Raw genomic sequence first — 21,880 nt, 5'->3', positions numbered from 1 at the left:
TATGTGTTTCTGTTAAAGCGCGGCCTGGCCTGTCTCTCTGCGGCCCACTGGCCATTTTACAATCCAGGTCAGATCTGTTTGTGTGACTGTCCTGGGGTCACCTCAATCTGAAGGTCAGGGGATACACGGATCAGTTATCTAAATGTAGAGCTCATCCTTGCACACGGACCTCACTTTGGACTGCTCTTAGATGCCAGGTACACAGTCAACTATATCAGGGCCTGGAAGCACTCAGAGAGCAGTGTCAGAGAGCTTTTCATTTCTGTGTACAAGATAAATAAATAAAGTAACAGGGGATGGAAGACAGATAAAGAGTGTTACATAGTCCTTTGGTCTGCAGGGCAAATGGGTCACCGGAGAATTCGGCTCTCCACCGCTAACAGGTCTCACAAAGAACTGTCTGGTCAAGCAGAAAAAGGCATCTGTGTTTGGTCACAAGGGCCATGAGAGGAAAACTGTAGGACAAAACAGGCTAAAAGAAAGACTGTGTGTCTCTGTAGACGTCACAATGGTGAAAATTTAAGGGTACATGTTATGTTTTTTACTGAAATACAGTTTCATGGTCAACAAGGAAAATGTTTATGGGTGGTACATTTTCTCAGTATTCATGAATATCAGCTGACGTCACTCACATCTCAAACTTGTCTTCCGCCATTTTAAGTACCTGAAGTGGTCGCAAAAGAACTAGAAGCTTTGCCTTCAATATGTTGTGAGCATCAAAATTGCTATTTTTACAACACTAAGGAGGCTCGACACAACATGATAATTTGCTCGAAGTATCACTTGTGTCTCTACACGTGAACTCGAGCATTGAGAACATTGTTTGTGTACACAGAGTTTCCTAAAAAGAAGGTTTTGAACAACTGACTTTGTTTGTTTTGGCGTCCGCTCGCCGCCATCTTCCCAGTCAAGGTGTATCTGTATGCGACGTAAGAAGGGAGGAGAGTAAAGATGGATAGCTCCTAAAGCATAGTTTTGTCAAAAACAATATTGACCTTCTAATTGAAAAAGGAGCCTCATATGAGATTCATTCATTTGCATTCGGAAATCGATTCTTTATGTCTGGCAAAGATGACGAGCGGACACCAAAACAGCCAAAGTCAGTTGTTCAAAACCTTTCTTTTTAGTAAACTCTGTGTACACAAACCATGTTCTCAATGTTCGCATTCATGTGTAGAGATCCAGGTGAAACTTCGAGCAAAGTTTCATGTTATGTCGTGCCTTCTTAGTGTTGTAAAAAAGTGGTAGTTCGGAAGCAGCGGACAGCGGCTGTAAGAACGCATCTGGGATCGAATAGGCATCACACCCTAACCAAGCTATTTTTTTTTAACTAGCGTTTCTTTTCATGACAGTCGAGGTGCGAAATGTTGTCTTTCATTGGAATTTCCAGTATCCGTAAAGATCATAGACAGCAAAAGATAAGAAATCCATAAATTGTAGCAAGCTAGCCAATGCTTGTCAGTAGCCTACTGGTACTCGGCAGGTACTCAAGATGGCAGCAGGCAACTGGAATGACGTAAATCGTCACATGACCGATATTCATGAATCTTCATTTTTTCAGGACTGCCCCAAACAATTCAAACATCCTTCCAGACAACATTTCATCCTCACCGATCTCATCACAGTGAAGTAAAAATGCCTTTGTAGAGCACAATTACAGTACAGCTGCCCCATTCTGTGTGAGAACTACACTACTGTTAAAAATAACTAAAGAGCCAGTGACTTTTTGGCTACTGATACAGCTGGAGCTCAAGCGGTGAGGTCACACACAGTCTCCTCCCCCACGGCCGTCCACGCACGCTCCCTCGCACATGCAGCCGACCCGCAACTTATCAAAGGCATTAACAACTTTTTGTTAAAAGGCTATAAAGTCTGGCAGAGGTCAGAGTGCACAGCGTCAGCTCTCCAGAGCAGAACAGCGCGGCTTATGGAATCGGTGTAATGCATTTAACAGCGGCGAGTTATAAAAATGGAATGTTTAAAAAAAGAGGCCGAGAGAGGAGAGGAATAAAGGGAGAGAGAGAGAGAAAGAGCAACACTCCTACACAAGCCCCTCCGTGTGCCGGAAAGCCAGAGCAGTAAAGCAGTGAACAAAGAGCAGCCAGGCTGGCATGATGTGTGTGCGCGAGCATGCACGCAAAAGAGAGAGAGGGTAAGAGTTTGCCCGCGGCATGCCGAGATGTCAAAACTGTCTCTCAGCAGCTGCAGAGAGACGCAGACAAAGGCAGCGAGTCAGCCACTGCTGCTATTGATTACTTCTCACTGGAGAGCACTGTGTGAAGAGCGAAGACAATGGGGCAGATCAAACTCACACACTCACCTCTCCACCCCACACAGACGACACCAGCCTCTGCTCTTATGCAAACCGCAAAGCCCGCGTAGTGCTCGCCAAAAACTCCACCACATTTCGGATTTAAAAAAACACCCACATTTTACAGCTGCGTAGATTCATTTCGCTACATGTATATCCTAATGGATTACGTACATAAAGGTGTCTGGATATATTAACGTTCGGTATTACAGTTTTGTTGGACATGTTGAAGCTATCAGTTGTGGACCGGGGCCCATTAACGGCCCTGATGTGGCTTTTGATGGCCCTTCTGTAGGAGTAATGGCTGTGGAAAACTGCTCGCGCACACACATACGCTCAGTGCCTCCTCAATGCCAAAGAGCTCTCGTCCAGGCAAACTGTTAATAAAAGGCACTTTAACATGGCCCAAAAGCAAACATCACATACAGTATACACATTGGTCCCTGCGAGCATGAGACTTCACGTTTGCATAACTAAACAGAAACATCTAACAGTGCGTGAATCTGTGTCCAAGATAAACACCACTATATCTTATCATCGCAATGACAGTAAAGGAGAGAAAGGGGTTATATAAACACATCTGAAAAATGCAGTCTTTTGCACTTGATTTTAATTCATGTCAATTATAGACTTGTAAATGAAGGCGCATACGGGGGGTGTTTTTGGCTCTGGTGTTCCGGATAAAGGGAATGAAGGGTGCGCAGGTGCTGATGCGGATCTGGAGGGCACGTCCATTCATCACATGGCCCAATCATACGGCCCACGCACGCAAACAAAATATGCCACGGTAAACATAATCCATACATCAAACTCCAACACCAACAACCCTATTAGCCTGCTCTCCAATGACGTGAAGCAAAGAAACCGAAGATCAGAGCAGTGCAAGAGACTATGAAGGGATGCCTGGTTAAAATATTCATCATTTATTGTTTTCCCAGCACTGTTGCTTTTATTTTAAAAAGTAGTTCAAACAAAAAAACTAAAAAAAATTTTGTCAAAATGCATGACTTGCATCTCCCTGGCTTACAAATACGCATATCAGACTGATCTGGTTCTCAGGTTCGACTCAAAGATCCGGTCACAACTGTTCTCAAGTCACTGGAGGGGAAGATTAACAGTCAATAATGGCCTTAATTTCGATCCGTTTCTCACACAAAACTACAGAAGAAAGTCAAATGTGTTTGGAAAGACGTGAGGGTGAGTAAATGATCAACAAATTTTCATTTCTGTGTGAACAATGCCTTAAAAAAAAGGGAGAGAAAAACTGAAAAGGGTGAAAGTGTGGAAGAAAAGAGATGATTAAAAAGCCAGATGAGGAAGTACATGAGTTGTTTCAGTTGGTGCCAAGGGAATTTGTTTCAAGGTTCCTGTTTGTGTAAGGAGTGTAATGCTATAGCATCAAATAAAGCACATTGACAGACAGAAGCCTGTTCGGCGTTTTCTGGACTTGTGTTGCCAAAAATAGTCAAATTTGCTAGATATAGCATCAAGTTTGCCTTCTGTAATACACGCATAGCCAGACTACATCTATAGATATCCAAGCCAAATGATGGTGGGCAGAGACTATGTTGAGCATGTCCTTGTAGTGCCTCTACAGTATGTATTGCTGACCCATCACTCAGATCCAGATCAAGCTGTACAGTATTTAGTTTGTGGTTACATTTGGGGTTCTGTTCTTTGACCCCAATTATGTTACATGTACTGCAGTCTGTGACTTCCACAAACACAACATGAACAGAGTCTGAAATGCCAGCTGTTTCACATGGCACACATGCTGGGACCCATGTATCTTTTACTAAAACAGAGCTCAAAGTATATGTGTGTTATTGGGTCATGTTAGTGTATGAATGCTGATGTCTTTAACAGACACAATGGTAATCAGGAAAATGGTTATAAAAATGGGGTAAAGGGTTCATAAACAGTAAGCATTTGAGCAAAGTCTTTTTTTTACATTTGCTGGGTGGTTCCTGTGACTTCAGGGGAAGAGCTGGAGAGACACAAAACCGGTTCCCTAAAGATTTCTTGAAGAACTTCAAGACTGAGTATTCAGGTCAGCCACACACACACACACACACACACACACACACAAACACACACACTAACAAAAAGATGTGACTACCCTGCGGGAAGCATGTATTTGAGAAAAAATAAAATCACCAAGGAATCATTTCACAAAAACTGTTTTAGGTTAATGCAAATGGGTAAATATTAATACTTGAGATTACATCAATATTATCTGATTAGATGTAGAATGCTATGCTTCAAAAAGTAATTGTCTTGTTTTTCAGTACAAATATTTATGCATCCCTAAAACAAGCAAAACTCCATTAATCTAACAAAATTTTATCAGGTTTTAAACAAGAACAGAAGAAAGACAGACATGTGTACAATCACACACCTACTCGCACACACAGTGACTAATAAAAGGAAAATAGATTTCAGTTTATGGTTCTGGAAAGTGTAAGCGACTACGTCATCTGTCATTCACACAATGAAAGACTCAAAGCACAAAACATCACCATGCACACACGCTTTGCACAAATCGGCACTTTTTACTACACAACCCTCACTCCCTTAGCCAAACTTTGATTGTCAGTTGATGGCCAGCAGTAAGATTCACTGGATAACTGACACACCAGGCAGGTGTGTGTGTGTAAGTTTGGCATGGCAGATTTACGGCAGAGTAGAGCCGTAAGCCCTCTGTTCCCTGTGTCCAAGCTCACCTTTGATATGGCAGCTAGCACAAGGTGGGGATGTGGGTGTGGTGTCTCAGATAAGAGGAAACACTTTTATAACACAATCTACCTTAACCATTCTTCAAACCACCAGATTATGGGTCAATGACAAAACAAGCTCCTTAAAACAAATTTTAAAAGTTAAAAGTTTTGTTGTAAACAACATTTTAGTACATTTTAAAGATTTTTTCCACAACATTTTTGATATCCATTCAGAAAAAAAATGTCAGGTGATACATTGATTGTTTATTTAATATGCTCCCTGTGTCATGATGATTGTTTATTTGCTAGTGCCATTTAAAATTATAATCCTGAAAATAGTTTACTGTAAAACAACTTTACCATAAAACTAACATTTGAGAACTGTAAATTTAAGAACAATCATTTTATTAATTAATCAAGTATAATTACAATTATAGACAACCTTAGCTTGTATGAATTAAAACTAAAATTATTGGCTAAATTGTTAGTTTATTAAATCATTTACCTTATGTTTTTGTTTTTAAGTTTTTGATTTCTTTTTGATTGCATTAACTCTTTGACTTTCTGGTTGCACCGCCTGACTCTGCAATGAATTTTACATTTAAAAGACATTGTTATATGCAAGTATAAGCTTTTGCCTGTTATATCAAATTCATAAATATACTTTTTAAATACAAATGTGTTTGATAATAAAAAAATCTAGTTTTACATTGGTTGTACCACCTGACACATAAAGTGCACCAGCCTACCGATTACATTAAATATTTTTTTCAGTATTTGAAAGAAATCTACAAACTTTTCATTTAGCTATAAAGACCACAAGATTTGACATCATGTTTACTGTTTATAACTTCTTAATTAAAGGCCCATGATTGCGGTTGTACTGCCCTGACGTTTGAAAACATCCAAAATGTTGGACAAATGTTTTTCAATTATCCCAACATCCCAACAACTACTGATATTCATGAAATGGTTTATAGGAAAGGTTGAAAGTTTTTACAATTTTAACACCAGTTTTAACAGTTGTCTTAAACTGATCATTTGTACAGACAGTTTCCCCATTTTACAAGTTTGAGATACCAAAACACAAATTAGTATTTATTATTAAGAATGAAGAAAGATCAAAATACAACCATCTAAAAAAAGTCTTGAACAGGTGCAATATCAAAGTATGAATAAAAAAATAGAAAAAAGATATGAACACTGTTATGTTCCCTTTAGTTTAAAACCAGCAACGTAATGTCAAAGACCATCAACATTTAAAGTTTTTTGAAATAAAGGGAACATAACAGTGTGCAGATTTTTTTCTATTTATTTATTTATTATTAGGAAACACTAAAACTATATTTAAACTATATAGGTTTTAATAAAATAAAGTGATATATGTATCAAGTTATTTTTAGAATAAATAATTCCCCCGGACACAAAAATATGCATGTCATGTCATTGACCCTTATTTAAAGAATAACAATAGTAATCTATTTAAATCTACCGCAATAAAATATAAGGCCATTGGGAGGTTTATATACTTGCTAAAGCACATTCGGAAATGACAAATCAATGACAGAACAGTGATTCAAATCTATCCCAAGTACTACAGTACTACATGAGTTATAAAGCACAGCGCCAAATAATGAATCACTGTCCCTGGGTCATTGCCGGCCCAGGGTTCACTGGCCATCCCTCAGAAAGGAGGGAAAAATCGATGGTGTCCTCTGTTGGCCGAGGGTAAGTGGGTCATACATCAGGGGTCCAGGGGTTCAGAAAGCTGCTTAGCAAGTGGAGATCAAGCAGGCATTCATAGCACAGCTGAGTGGACAGTGACAGACTCCACTGTGGATATGCCCTTGCTATGGCTCCCTCAATATATGACCTTGTCCACCTTAACACACACTGCCTAAACACAACAATGTCCATGTCCATTTCAACAGACTACTGAAATACATATATACGTTTTTTGTACCTGATAACACTTTCTTGTTAATTCGAACGGCCTCCTGAAATCACCAGTGATGACTCACTAGTCATGAGTATTATCAGAATAGCGCTTTTATTTTCTTTGTGCCGTTTTGTTTTGATCTCGAAAGTCCTCCAAGCTACAGCAAAATGACGGAGCCCAGGCTACAAGGCCAGCTAACCAGTCTGAACTGGTTCTGACATTGGGGGGAGCCAGGGGTACAGCTGGAAGAGAGAAAAGTGGCGTTGTTTTCGCCTTTGGCGAAAAAAGAACCTGGAAACATTTTAGGTATTAGCAGGTAAAGAGTAAAAGACGGAGAGAAAGAAAGAAACAGAGGAAGAAAAGGGAAATTAAAATGACAGCAAAAAAGACAGGGGGGATGAGAAAGAGAAAGAGAGAGACTGAGCGTGAGTGCGATTGCGAGCTATGACAGTGTCCCATCAAACAGCTGGACCTCGGCCAAGTTCATCTGTTAATGGACAACCACCATAGGGCCCCACCACTCCCCCTTCAACCAGCACCTCCCTCGCCCCCTCAAACCCTCGCCGTCCTCTCTTTCTGCAAAAAGAAATAGACATAGATTCTAAAGCCTTTCCCTTTTTGTTGGAGATAAACAAAGTACTTCAGGTTTAGGGCTCACCCTGGGACTCTGACAAAGCAATCTATCATCCTGTCTGGCTCAGCCAGTTTGACCACACAGAGTCCAAGGAGGCTAATGGACCCACTGGACAATTTTGCCTTTGTGTTGCGGCTCTCTCTGTTCTGCCATCCCCGTTCCAATGCCCCCTCGCAGGCAAAGATGTGCGTGACCGATCCTTCTTCGACCTGGATCCATCACTTTGGCATTACACACACACTGGCCCAAAAGTATTTGGACACTTTTTTAAAAAAAATATTTGCATTATTTCAAGCATTTATTTTAAATAAATTAGAATATACATAATGTAAGAACAATAATAAGCTTTGCAAACTGCTATTTAAATGGAAATCACTAATAAAATTGGGGTAATACTAATTGGGTTTTTCTGATGCCACTTTTTTATGCAAAATTCATATATTGCCTAAAAGTGTTGAAATATGTTGAGGCCAGTGACTATGACTTCAATGCAAAAAAATATTGAATAAGGAGTAAACATGCAGATGAAAATTAAAAAAGTAAGAGAAAGAGCAGGGGAGAGAAAAGATAAAAGGAATGTTAGCTTTAGCCTCAGACGCGTTGAGACACATACAGCTCCTGGTTTTTCCCTGGAATGACATGCAACAGAGAGAATGAAACTCATGAGAGGGAAAAGTTTATAAAGAAAGAGAGAGAGGGGGGGCATAAGAAGTGGGAAAGAATTGGACATTAAAGTATTGTGGTAGCTTGAGGGGTTTTGAAACAGAAGGTGATTTTACTTTAGTTTTTGTCATGCTATCAAAGACATTATATATTCTTTTTCTCAGTCAGGTGTTACATTTATCTTCTCGCACGATTTTTAAGGCAGTTGAAAAATATGGCGCTTCAGCCGTAAGAACCTCTTTACAAAGAGTGACGTTGACTAATGCTGTGCACTGAAACAGTTGACAAGGCATTAGAATGATTTCAGCTGATAACTAATACAGGGATTAAAGGGATAATTCATCCAAAAATGAAAATTCTGTCATCATTTGCTCGCCCTTACTCCAAACCTAAATGACTTTCTTTCTTGTGTAAAACACAAAAGGATTACTCATCAAGTAAAGAGTTATCTACAATGTCAAAGCTGTACTTTTTCTAAGAATGATAGTGAAAGGTGACCATCCATACATATATATGCAAAAAGTTGTTTTCCACCAAGAAAAGTGTGAATATATTTATGGAACGACATGTATGACAATAATTGAAGTTTTTAGTTTCGTGCGAACTATCCCTTTAAGACAGACACAACATGAGCAGGTAAACCCACCGTGTGTTTATGCATGCATGCATGTGAATGTGTGTGCGTTGTATGAGCTTAGGCAACAGGCTTGAGACAGCGGCACCCATCAGGGATAGGTTCCTGTTCAGAGCACAAACAGACACGGTTCACAACCCCCACTGTGAAACAAACAGTCCAGAGCCTTTGCCAGGATCTCATCTCACACTTACACACACACAAAGCAAATGCATTCTGTATACAACACATCACACAAGCAGGCTACAAGCAGTCCGGAGCAAGACATCTCAATCAAACAAAAAACAATTCCTAGTAGAAATACAAATAGTCTGGTGGAAAAAACAAAGAAAGAAAGGTAGAATTACACACAGATGGACTGATCATAGTATAGATTGATAATGTCTGTATGACAGGTGAACCATTCGCTTTAAAGTCTGCTAATCAGGAAGAGAAGAAGACCAATCAGTCCACATTATAGAGATCAGAAGTGCCGCCCGGAAGAGACGGGATAGTCAATTCGACAAACCCCCTCCCAGTTCCTCCGGCCGAACCCCCTAAACATCCACCGCCGTTTCGTTCTTTCTTTACCCATTTTGAGACGATAAATTATCCATTAGATTTCATCATATCTTACTAAGGCAATTACATCAAGAAAATGATAGCGCGTGTGGAATCAATTATGCATGCTCTTGGCCGGAGACCAGAGGCTGGGAAGTCGGAAAGGGCAGATCCACTCTGCACATACACACAAACACACACGCATGCAAAGAAACCCATACTACACCACACTGCACACACACACACACACACAAATAAAAAAAGACCCTGGATCTCACAGATGTGCCCCATCAGTTCATCTTACTGCCTAAAAAGTTCATGCACTTAATAATTTATTTGTGTTCTGGATACGGTTTCCCAGCTGAATATTAACAACTTTGAAGCGTGCTCACAGCCAGGGCAGGGCTAAAGAAGTCCTGAGGAAACAGTGCCTGTCGAGTCCCTCCGGCCCCCATTCTCCCGCGCGCTCAGCCCTCCCTCCTTTCCTGTAGCCAGCGTGTCCGATCTCAGACTGAATTGTGCGGCTTTGCTCTGTATGTAACTTACTTTCTACTTGATTAAGAATTCGTTTTCATCCCAATGTAGATTTCGAGCTTCCTTAAAGCATTTTTTGGCGAGGAGAGACGATAAAACCAAAAAAGTTACAATATACGATATTTTACCAGAAAAAATTTTATTTATTAGAATTAACTAATTTTAATTTGTTTTTCTCTTTTTATATTACTTTCATTTTCTCCATTATGATACAAGCACGATTTTCTTGAATGACATTTTATAAACGCTTCCTCTCACTCTCTGGTTCAATTACACATGACAGTCCCTCTCTTTTGGGAAATGCGTACGGCAAAATGTGTGTCTCCGTGTGTATTTCCATATGGGTCCAACTATACAAGCGCACGTTGGAGATCTGGAACGGTTACCGCCACATGTCCGCATGTGGAGGGACACACGCAATGCGCTGAAAGATTTAATTAATTTCCCTCAGCATGTTAACAGAGAGCCTCACTTAGTAAGACAAATCACTCCGAAAATGGCACTAGCATTTGAATCTTAGCAAGAACTAATGTGTATGTGTTTGTGTGTTTGGGGGTAGGTGTTCAACATCTGCTTCCTTGTTGGGAAGGGGGTTACGAGGGAATGGAACATAAAAAATACCAACGCTGAGATGCACACATGTACCAGTCAGAAAAAAAAATCATATGCAAAGGGCACAGTTATCCAGCGTGTGTGCGTGTGTTTGTGTAATTCGAGTGGTTAGATGAGTCTCTCTCCACCGCTATCTCTGCAGTGTGTTACAGCGCCGGGCTGAGCCGGGTCTGATCAGCAGTGATTAAGTGCGCTGCTGTATGCAAAGTGCATTAATGAGGGTGTGCGGAGTCATCAAGTAAATTAAATATGTCAAATCTCCCGGTGAACTTTCAATCTTCACATACAAAACGTTGCTTTCATTTACATCCTCCATTTCTGCCTCGAAATCCAAAGTGAAAAAAGCAAACCATAGAAGCAATTTATACCTTTGCTTTTTTTACACAAGGCCCCCTCCCCTGTGTAAGCATGCACACGCGCGCACAAACACACGTGCACTCTCGCTTTCTCAGTTCCCTGCAGAAGGTCTGACAGGCCGAGCTGATGTGTTCAGAATGCATATGGTAATAGGCCAATCAAAAATGCAAAACAATTGGCAATTACTGAGAAGACCTAATGGTCATTAGAATTTACAACTAGGTAATGAACTAAAGTCTGCCCACACCATGCATATTCATAAAGCAATTTAGGCTTTGAAGATTAAAGAAGTGCTTAAAATTCAAATGAGCCCGAGCAAATTATCAGTAAGATTCAGTCAGGAAGTAGAGGCTTTGTGTGTGTGTGTATGTGAATAGATGTTGCACCATTTTCCACAAGTTTTGTTAACAGGAAAAACTGCACGTGTGTGTGGGGGAGCTTATAGGGCCCGGTGGGCCCAGCAGAGGCTACTGAGGGTCTAGGTGTGAGCTTGGAGACCAATCAACACAATAATGGCTGCTTAACAAGGCTTGCTCTCAGCTTTACTCAGCATAGAGATCTCCTTTATTTATCTCATTTAGGTCAGTCCGGTAAATTCATAAAGAAGAAATGCTTTCTTTAGCAGTACACATTGCCAGTTTAGAGATAATGAGTAAATGATCGTTTGAAAAGCAATTCAATAATTATGATAGTAGACGCCTGAGGAGATGCCAGAGGTACCGCAGTAAAGAGGTAAAAGAAAAAAACGCCATAGTGAGGATTTGTTAAAATAACGTAATTAAAATAGTGCAAACATTATACTCGCAAATCAAAGTAAATAGATTAAAGTCTATATATATATATTAATATTGTGGTATTATTAACAAATGACTTATCTGTGAGCTTCATTATTTTTTTTAAATTTGTGTGTGCTCATAATTTTTAATCAAAAATGCAAATCTCCTCCCCTCCTCAAAACGATCTCTCTTCACTTCCGGTCATAAGTATGGCAGGTGGGCAGGGTCCGGGAGAAGATCGCAGCGATTAGCAATTAGCAACACGTCCCAACTTCAAACGATCCAATCAGATCTCGATGGACAAATTCAAATCCAGCCCTGCCTTATTTCATTTCAAAAGCCGTTTCATTCGGATATACGTCACCATGGGGAAAATAAGGCAATCTCTACTTCCGTTTCATGGCGACTTTAAAGTAATAAAGAAAATACAAGAGCATTGCATTTATTAATTAAAAAATTGAAGCAAAAGACAAACTAAAAAAACGAAGAATCAATTAATTCAAAGGACATAAAGCACAATAAAATCAAATCTATTTAATGCTCATCATCAGCCATATCTTTAAGAAATCCAATTCTTTTTTAATTTGACATGACAAAGTTTTTTTTTTTTTTACTTATGAAACAATGAAAAAACTTATACACAAAGGTGATAATTTTATGTTTTAATAAAAAAAATGTCAACACTCATAGTTTCTCCAAGCCTGACGTGTTTTTGACACATAGTAAAGCTGTACACAGATCGAATATCTGTGTGTCTGTGGTCACAGGTAGGTCGTGTTTGTGTGGGTTGCAGCTGGGCTCTGGCCTGCTTCATCCCACTCAAATCTAAAAATAACGCAATTAACTTATTGGTAGGCAGGAGGGGAGAGATTGTGACAGGCCGTCCTGCTCTGGGGGAAGGGTTGTGACCCACAAGGGTCTCCAATGCTGTAAAGACAGATACAGAACCCAGCTACCACTCACCCTCATGGATCTGACAGGACATTTCTGAACATTCATACTGGATCTATATATACTATCTAGGCCACATGCATACGGATGCACAGACGCGTTATGGTAAGCGTACCGAAGTGTTTTACTTTCCAGCAGCCCAAACGTACAGCAACACCAAAGATGAATCATATCAAAAATGTTTATCTGTTCATCTAATTTAATTTATTATGATTCTTGATTTAACGCTGAACATCTGATATAAATTTGCACAAATGCCACTAGGGAGACTAGGTCAAATTCAAACGTAACTAAAATAAAATCGTTATCTATTCTTACTGATCTCTTTTTCTTTGAAAGATCGTAGCCTTCGCTCATCACACCGAGTCTGCATTCCGTCACCACCACAAGTTTAACCACAAACACACGTGCACGCAAAACCGTGCACACATACCCAAACACTACAGCCTACTAAAACTAGGCAGGCACCCAACACCAACATGAGGAGATCAGGCAGCCACCCAAATCACACTCAAACACACAGAGAGGGAGATATGGACAGCAGATCCAGACGTGGCACGCATGCTTTTGAGGACCTAACATGGGTGAGAGGTGTGGATGGGCCTCTAGGAAAAACCTGCTTCGGTCTGAGTGAAATATTTTGACAGATATCCACCGACCTCAGCTTCATTGATATGCCTGCAAGAAACAGCCTGTCTCTGCTTAACACCGTCTTGTTTTTTGACATTATTTTACATAACAGGATCAGTAAAAGCAAGTTCCCAGCATCCTGTCTCCACCTGGGTGGAAAAAATCTGAGTGCATTGGGCAGAGGACCCCTGAAGAGATTCGGAGAAACAGTACGATAGAAAGAAGGGGGAAAAAAACGGGAAGGCAAAAGACAGAAAAAACTGAATGCTGAAGGTGTCTGTAGAGACTTGAGTCCTGCCATCTGTAACCATTAGAGCCCAGATGAATTGATCGTATTGAGCGACCTGGCTGGCGCAGGGGCATTATTGGTCAAGGTGACCTCATAGTGGATTTGTGTCCGCCTGGTGATATCAGAAAAGATGATGGAGCAAAAGAAAAGGCATGGGCACCTGTTTTTTAAATGATGGCCTTGGCTCACTTGCAAAGTATTTTCATTGTTTACCAAAAAAATCTTCAAGGTGCAAATCGATTAAGCTTGTAAAGGGGAATGGTTTTTATTACTTAAAATAATTTTGAAGGTTAAGTTACAAAAAAATTGTGAAGTTGCAAAAAATCCACTAGGCACGATGCTTGCAAAAGTGAAGTCAGTGGTAAAAAATGGATTATGGAAACAGTCTACCCGAGCTCCAAGCAGTGACGGGCCATCACATGTCTTACAGCGTGGCAGGCAGCTATATCAAAGTGTGTGTGTGTGTGTAATGAAGGTAAACAGAGTAGTAAAGGACACCCTTCCTGAAGCCCACCCGATGCCTTCAGCCCCGCACCGTGCCAATTTCACTTTGGCATTGACCGCAGAGGGATGTCCTGCCGCACCACTGCCAACTAACACACTCTTTCATGTGCACACACACACACCTCACATGCACGGCTGCCGAAAACCACAAACAAACACACGGCCCTCTCTCAGTCACACATACACACGCAGCACAGTAATTCTGCACCATTCCACTCTTGTTTATAGAAGCCCGGTCTGTAATCCACTGAGATGTTTTGTAGTACATAAACATTTTTATGGACATGTTCTCTAAAACATCTGACACAATTTGAGCGCCACGATATGACAAGACCCAATGGATCTATGCACGTCCACCCACATACACCAACACACACAAATAAAACAAGGAGATCATAGCAGATATCTGTAAAATGATCAGACATCTCTCCATAATCACAAAATCGAACCCTACACCTGCTCGCATGTTATACCTGCTCAGACATTACAACAGACGCTGCATATTTTACAACATTTCTTTCTCGTGGTGATTTTATACACCATGCAATTTTTTAATCTCCCGTTTTTCATTTAATTAAACATCCATCGAAAACAAGCGTTTGCTCGAGGTTGTCCCAGGAAAAGACGCGTGATCAGGTGGCATTATGGAGATGAGAACAGACAGACAGACAGAAGAGAGATGGGTATTTCTCCTCCTGTGATGGAGGAGGTGATGCCATTGTCTGCAGAAGGGAGGGAGATGTGTTTGGGGGGATGAGAGCGTCATTGGGTGCTAAGAGCGTATGAAGGGGTGCGGGGGTGGAAGAGCTGAGACGAAGCGGGTGGCATTGTGCCAGGCAGTGCCCGTCTGGCTGCTAAATACCTTTGTTTCCTCGCAAGCTGGCTCGGATGCGAAATCAGGTAAAAACGTTTACCGCCTTTGATTTTTAGGGTTTACGGACTTGAATATTTACATATGTAAAATGCCCAGATATTATCTGTTAATGTAATTAAACATTAAAAAACAGCATAACCCAAAAATTGCCCTGATTTAAATCTGTCTTTTCTTAAGATAAGGAGCGAAGGCATCTCTTTTGCGACACAAAATTCCCAATCCGACAAAAGTGCGTGCTATAGCCCATTAGATGAGAATGGCGAATGAAAGGGAGCTGTCCACCCCCACAGCAGAGAGCCGACTATATCATGCAAATCAAGCCCGAGAATGCAGAATAACACAACGTTTCGGTGAGGGATGCTGCGAGACACATCTCCACATGTAGCAAACTGCTCCAAGAGAATTAAACATCATTCGGCACTATTATTACACCTCATCCCTCTGGAAAGCTCTCTTTCCTTCACACACACACACGCACACACACACACACGATATTCCTATTTTTTTTAAGATCAGACACAAGATGGCACGCATGCAGGTACAGCGGGATCTAGACGCATACACACATACAAACACACATGGGCATACACTCGTGTGCAATAGCTCTGTGTTGTTTGAGGGGACAGGTCTTGTGTGTGAAGCCCTGGTGTGTGAAAAAATCCTGCCAGTGAAAGAAAATAAAAACCCTTTGAAAATAAGAGGCGAAACCCCCCTCCCCATTTGAATACATATTCATAAAGAGCTCCTTCCAGGGCGCCATCTCTGCTCGGGTAAGACATGTCTCTTTGTCGCTTCCTGATCATTCATTTTCCTGATTGTAAAAAAAGGACATGCCGGAGAAAAAGTACACACACCTCAAAACTGCACAGATGAAATGATTTTGAGACATTGAGGCCGGCACACATGCATATTTCCACAGTGCCTCAGAAGATAACACGCAGATAACCCCGACTCTATTACAGCTATCACCTCAACAACAACACACTCCGATGCAAACGTGCACACATGGAGACTAGCGCGGCTCAAAAATGAAAACAACAGAAGACGGACGTCGTAGTAACGTTGGTTCTCGCTGATGACAGTACGTCAGCTTCTCGCATTACTGAAGAATTAGAGGAGGACCTCTTAAAAAACGATCAGAGTCGAGACACTCTCTCCCTCACCAGTGAACTCCAGAACGGCGCCTGATGATAATTATGATCGTGACAGATCGTCAAGCTCCAGATAATATGTGATTTAAAAAGGAGAAAGAGAAAACTGTAAGAAAAAAAATGCTTCAATTGCTGGGGTCTTTGTAAAGCCACTCATTTGGGTCACATTTTGGCACAGAAAATTGCAGGCGGCTCACACGCCACACAATCGCACACAGTGTAATTGATTCAATATTAATTGGATGCCCCTGATTTACATTGACGGCTCGAGCCATATGCATAGCAGAGAGGGCGAGAATGACAAAATGAACGAGAGAGCGCGAGAGCGTTAGAGGCATTAAAACCCACCCAGCAAAGGCCATTTAAAAAACAATTATCTGTATTGAGGTCCGTTCTGCATGGCAGCAGTGTTAGTCCGATCTAATCTGCCGATTTATTGGAGAGCAGTCATAATTTCTGAAGGGCTGCCATACCAAAAGACAGAGACTTGAAAAACGCTTGTTAAAAAAGTTTAGTGCTCCAAAAGGCCCCATATCACGAGCCAAAGCAAATTCAATCTGTTACATCAACATGTTATTGGACAACACATTGCCAAACAGAAGATCATAGGATGCATAATTTACAAATTATCAAAAATCTGTGCATTAACGGAAAATAAACCTACTCTATCAACAGTGAATATAAAAGATTAAAACTTTAAGAATGGCATTAAATCAACAAGGCACACAAACAAAAAATACTACATGATTTTGCATTGCATAGTGAGGGGATATAAAGATTAAATTTCGCATTTAGTGATCTAAAATAAATAAATCAATGGGATGTTAAAGTACTCCCTGTATTTAAATAAAATCAGTGCATTATAAAGGAGAGAAACAGAGCAATTTGGGGCGGTACACAGCCACACACAAACACAGAGACACGTGTGTTTTGCCCCATTCTATGCACACACAGCAAATCCATTCCCTCTTTGGTAAAGGCTGCCTTTCGTCACACTGAGCTGATCTATATGGAGCTGTTACATCATGCATACAAATTTCCTTATTTAGGTGCCTGAACAACATCATGATGCCTAATAAAATAATAATAATATTTTTATTATTATTATTATTATTATTATTATTACTAATAATAATAATAATAATAAATGTCATAAAGCCTGTTTTTCAATTTTCACCTTTCCTTAATCCATTTAAATGCAGCTTTTTGATGTTCTTGCCCACCTTTAACTCATATGCACACTGACAAAGTTTACATAGTCGTGGTAAGCTGCAGTCATAACTAACCTTGAAGATGTTATGTCTAAAATCATCTATAATATGGCTAATTAATATCTCTTCCCTGTCTGACCTGCCAAAGCAGCAGATTTGGGAATAGCTCAAGAGCTATTAGTCCTCCCCACAAAATTGTAAAAAATAATAATAATATGAAAAATAACAAGCACACATAATACCAGTGATCCAACGTCATCAGCTGAACCCTGATACATTATGATGTAAATTAGTTTAATAACCCAGTTTAGCAGCTGACAGAAACAAGAGTCTTGTGTGCGATAGCCGGCTTGCACAGTGGATGTATAATTTGTGCTGAACCTGCACCAGCGTGTTTAAAACAAAGAGGGTACGCAGACACAAACGACCCCATTCAGCCTACATATCTGATCAGGTTTATGTCCAGTACATCATAGCAATACGTTCCACAGCCTGCCACATATATGTACACATAAACAAAAAAACTATTCCTTTTCTATATGTCAAAATTGTGTAAAACCGACACAAGTAAGAACTTGATACTTGAACTCAGCAGCCGATAATTAGCCCAGAGCAAGGGTCAAGTCCAAATGACTTTTGATGGAGTTAACCGGACCCAGACGCTTCCTGGAATCTGATCTTTTGAGGCAGACCAGAGAATGGCCAAATATACGCCTGGGCAGAAAAAAACAGACTGGAAAGTCTCACTCTCACATTTTTCTACATCTAAAAAACAGTTTCATCAAATCATCCTACCAGCTCAAGACACACATGGACATAAAACGACAAAGTGGTCATATCTAATAACGGCATCGAAGACTAGATTTATGGGTCACATTTTAGCACGTGAGATATTTTTTAAGTTGTTTACAGTTGAAATGATTGACTGTCTTGTTTATTGTTGTTGTCTCTTAGTTTCTATGGCTGTACTTTCTATTTCCCATGTTTAATTTAGTGCAGATCGTCAACCACTACGAGCTAACTCTAATTAAAATGCACATCCGCAAAACTAAAACAAATAATTAGCGCCGTGTTATTGTTCCTTGACAAACCAAAATAACTGCACAGCCTTCCATTTCCGTTCCTTTTCTTGACAGAAAGTGAAAATGTGCAGGCGTGCATTTATATGGATAAGATGTGGCTGTGTGTAAACCCACAGCGAAATCAAGATACATCTGTCGAGACCACATGAGAAAGGTTGTGCAGCACAGAAAGGCATTTCCCATGAGTCCGTGGACACCCATCGAGGGGAACGGCCTCTCCTGTCACAGCAAGGGCTCCTCAAACCTCCCTTCTAGTGCCTATATGTCCCTTTCTCACTCCTGCACTCCCCATAGAGATTAAAAGTCCTATGTGCCATGAAGTACACACCCTATGCATTTTAGTTTGACCGGTGATAAAACTGCAACTATAACTTTGACATTGCGCCTCATTCGGTTACTGTGGGGGGAAACTTCTTCCATGATAAAAACGGAGTTCCAACAACAACTTACTGGTTTTAAACCTCATAAATTCCCAAAGATACCTAAAGGAAAATTGATTTAAAACAAAAAGTGCAAATGTGTTAAACCGAAGCAGACGATTTAAATCTGAACTTAATTATCCAAATCCTCCAGAGTCAAGTGAATAAGATCCGTACTGATTGTAAGCAGCGATGATTTCTAGATAATAAATCAGATACTAAATGTTTGTACTCCAAAAGAGCAGGCTATGAAGTAACATCGGTTCCTCTTTTGGACTTCATAATGGCTTCTCAGTGAGGTTTGATTGAATAAACCCTCTTCCCCTTCCTGCCCCAATATTCACGACTCTGATACGTCTCCAGAGCTGTGAATGAGACGCCCCACGGAGAATGTGCACATGTGTCTACGATATGTGGCCCACACAACAACTCATCCCAAATATTCTTCACACACATACACATACGTACACGCAGCCTCGCTATCATGTAAAAACTCCAAATCTGTTCCTCTTGGGTTACCTGTAATGTTTTCCTGTTTGGGGCAGATTCCTCGAGAAGACGTCGATAAGCAGTCATCGTCCTCTGGCGTGACCTGGACGCCCACCTCAACAGGGTTGGAGGGCCTCCTCAGCTCGCTGTGCGAGGGCGAGGGGGGCTTATCCACTGCTTTGTCCATGCACAAAGTGCCATTGCACTGCTTCCTTTTGTGCTCAATGAAAATAAGGATGTCTCCCAAGGGGAAGTTCATCTGACACTGGCCACAGGTGAGCAGATCCTGGTCTCCCTCCGGAGCTACCTGTACCAGCCTGCGCTGTTCCTGCTTGTCCTCCGAGAGCACGGCTGAGAGGGGCTCGGCTGCACGCGGGAAGAATCCATATGTGACACAGAGGGAATGAAAAGCAGAGGGAATATTAGAGACCGGGTAATGAACGTAACAAAAATGAGTGAGCACACATCCGGTGAAGAAAATGCATTGTTTCACACAGCAACACTTTTGGCATTTTAACTGTTTCTTTACTATATGCTTAACAACTTGGGAAATGGATATGCCATATGAAACTCTAACCATTACATTTCTTCCCATAGTAGACATTTCTTTAAATTAGACATAAATAAGCAACACACAACTTTTACACTTCAAAAAAAAAAATTTAACATAAAATGCTTTTTAACATCTATAATGACATCACATTATTTGGTTAAATGTGTTGCTCTTTGTTTCACTGCACACATCTGGATCACAAAATGACTCCGTGGTCAACACGTGTAGATATTCAGCGAAGCCAACACAGTGACTGGTACTTGCCTGATAAGAGTTCCAGCTATGTATGCTTGACATAATATATTCAGTTTCCCTTGTGATAAAGTTAGCAACGCTTTAAGTTTCTCCAGCTACGTGTTTAATGTATTTATATAACAATTGTTTAGTGGGTCCTCGGCACAAAGGCTATACTACCACGCAAGTTTCCCAATGGCCAAGCATCTTGACCTTCCCTATAAGCCGCCAACCTCATGCTTTAATGAACCTAAAACCACAGAGAATCAAAAAATAGATTTTAATTTTAGTGGGTGATGATTGGTACAGATTTTGATAAAAAAAAAAAGTGTTACTTTAACCAGTCTGGAGCAGATATTGAGGGGCAGATCCCAGAAGAAAAATTCAGCTTATATTTTGCCCTGTAATATCAGATAAAGATAACGCGTAATAAATTACACTTATCTGAGGAGAAAATACTTTGTTTGATCCAGTTTAATAGCTGAGAAGTAAGCCTAACCGATGTAAGGGTAAGGTTAGGCTCATTTTTAGATCTGAACCCTCGATACAGAGTCATTATTATTTTGATAATTATTTATTCCTCTGAATGTTATCTCTTCATAACGACGACGTGCATTATGACTAAATACGCTCGACGGCGACTGAACACAGAGGAAATCATTAAATACATTACTTTAATTTAGATTTAATAATAGTATTGAGAGAGTATTTATAATGTTGGCAAAATAAATATTTCAGGTTTTGGTTACAATAAAAGAAGTTATAAAACAATATTTAGCTCATAGAGTTAATTATTTTACGGTAATAAGATATGCGCACATATACATTTTACAATTATTTTAGAAAACTTCACACTATACTGATCTTGTAAAAAAAACAAACAAATTGGTCATGCAAAACAACATTCGACAATCTACAAATATACAACACCAAATGAAGTTTAATTCAAAACTCGTGCCACGAACTGAAAACGTGGAGGACATACCAACCCAAAGCAGGACAATCATCACAGATTTTTTATTAAGTTTTAAATCTATTCTACACTCTGCGCTGTTACTGAAAATTGCATTAAATGTAAAATTGTTTTTGAGAATATATTTAGGTATTTAATATCGACCGGTGTCCACATCAAAAACAGCCCAAATCAAAAAAATGTAAACAGTTTTTTTAAATGGCGTTTCTAAAGTATCTAATTTTGCATTAACTTGGTCATTTTAAGATGGTTTTGAATTACAGTAAAAAACTCTGGACCTATTTGTTCAAAACACACCCTCACTGTCAAAATAATTGGCATTTTTATCATTATGAATTAGATGGCAAAGTTAAGCAAGATCGACATTAAGTCTATTTGTATTTCTTGAACCTTGGTGGTTAATTTACAAATGATTTACTTGTGTAGTAGATCACAAAATGCTAGGTAGAATAATGCAACATTTGATGTCGGGTCAGAATGGGACGAGGTAAAAACAGTTACGAGTTCATATACAATACGCTTCGTTCTTGCTAACATATGGTCAAATATAGATAAAGATAACGGTGAAAGTGATCGGGTTCATGTCTAGTTTATGATCGTCGTGTGCCCCCTAGCGGCATATTTTTGACACCTTCAGAAGCGAACACAAGGAATAACCCGCGCTGAGATCCCACAGCCTGCGTGTGGAAACCCAATAATGTTACACGATACGATACAATGTTACAACAACGCAGGATTTATGTCAAACATGTTTACCAAATAAACGTAGGCTACCCTAACACTGAAGCTTTGCATTTGTGACA

At 40.2% G+C, this 21,880-nt stretch overlaps 1 protein-coding gene across 6 annotated transcripts in view; it reads right to left on the bottom strand.

Moving 5' to 3' along the window:
* The window catches only part of bcl11aa (BCL11 transcription factor A a), a 63,646-nt gene that overhangs the window by 31,462 nt on the left and 10,304 nt on the right, over positions 1–21,880 (bottom strand). For all 6 annotated transcript variants that reach the window (XM_055169288.2, XM_055169289.2, XM_073873276.1 and 3 more), the window contains one exon: positions 19,348–19,683. In XM_055169288.2, coding sequence (XP_055025263.1) covers positions 19,348–19,576 — 229 coding nt within the window. In that variant the 5' untranslated portion in view covers positions 19,577–19,683. The remainder of the gene's footprint in view (positions 1–19,347; positions 19,684–21,880) is intronic.

Source organism: Misgurnus anguillicaudatus, chromosome 11, assembly GCF_027580225.2.
Source record: "Misgurnus anguillicaudatus chromosome 11, ASM2758022v2, whole genome shotgun sequence".
Lineage (NCBI taxonomy): Eukaryota > Metazoa > Chordata > Actinopteri > Cypriniformes > Cobitidae > Misgurnus > Misgurnus anguillicaudatus.
This window is presented reverse-complemented; position numbering and strand designations above follow the sequence as displayed.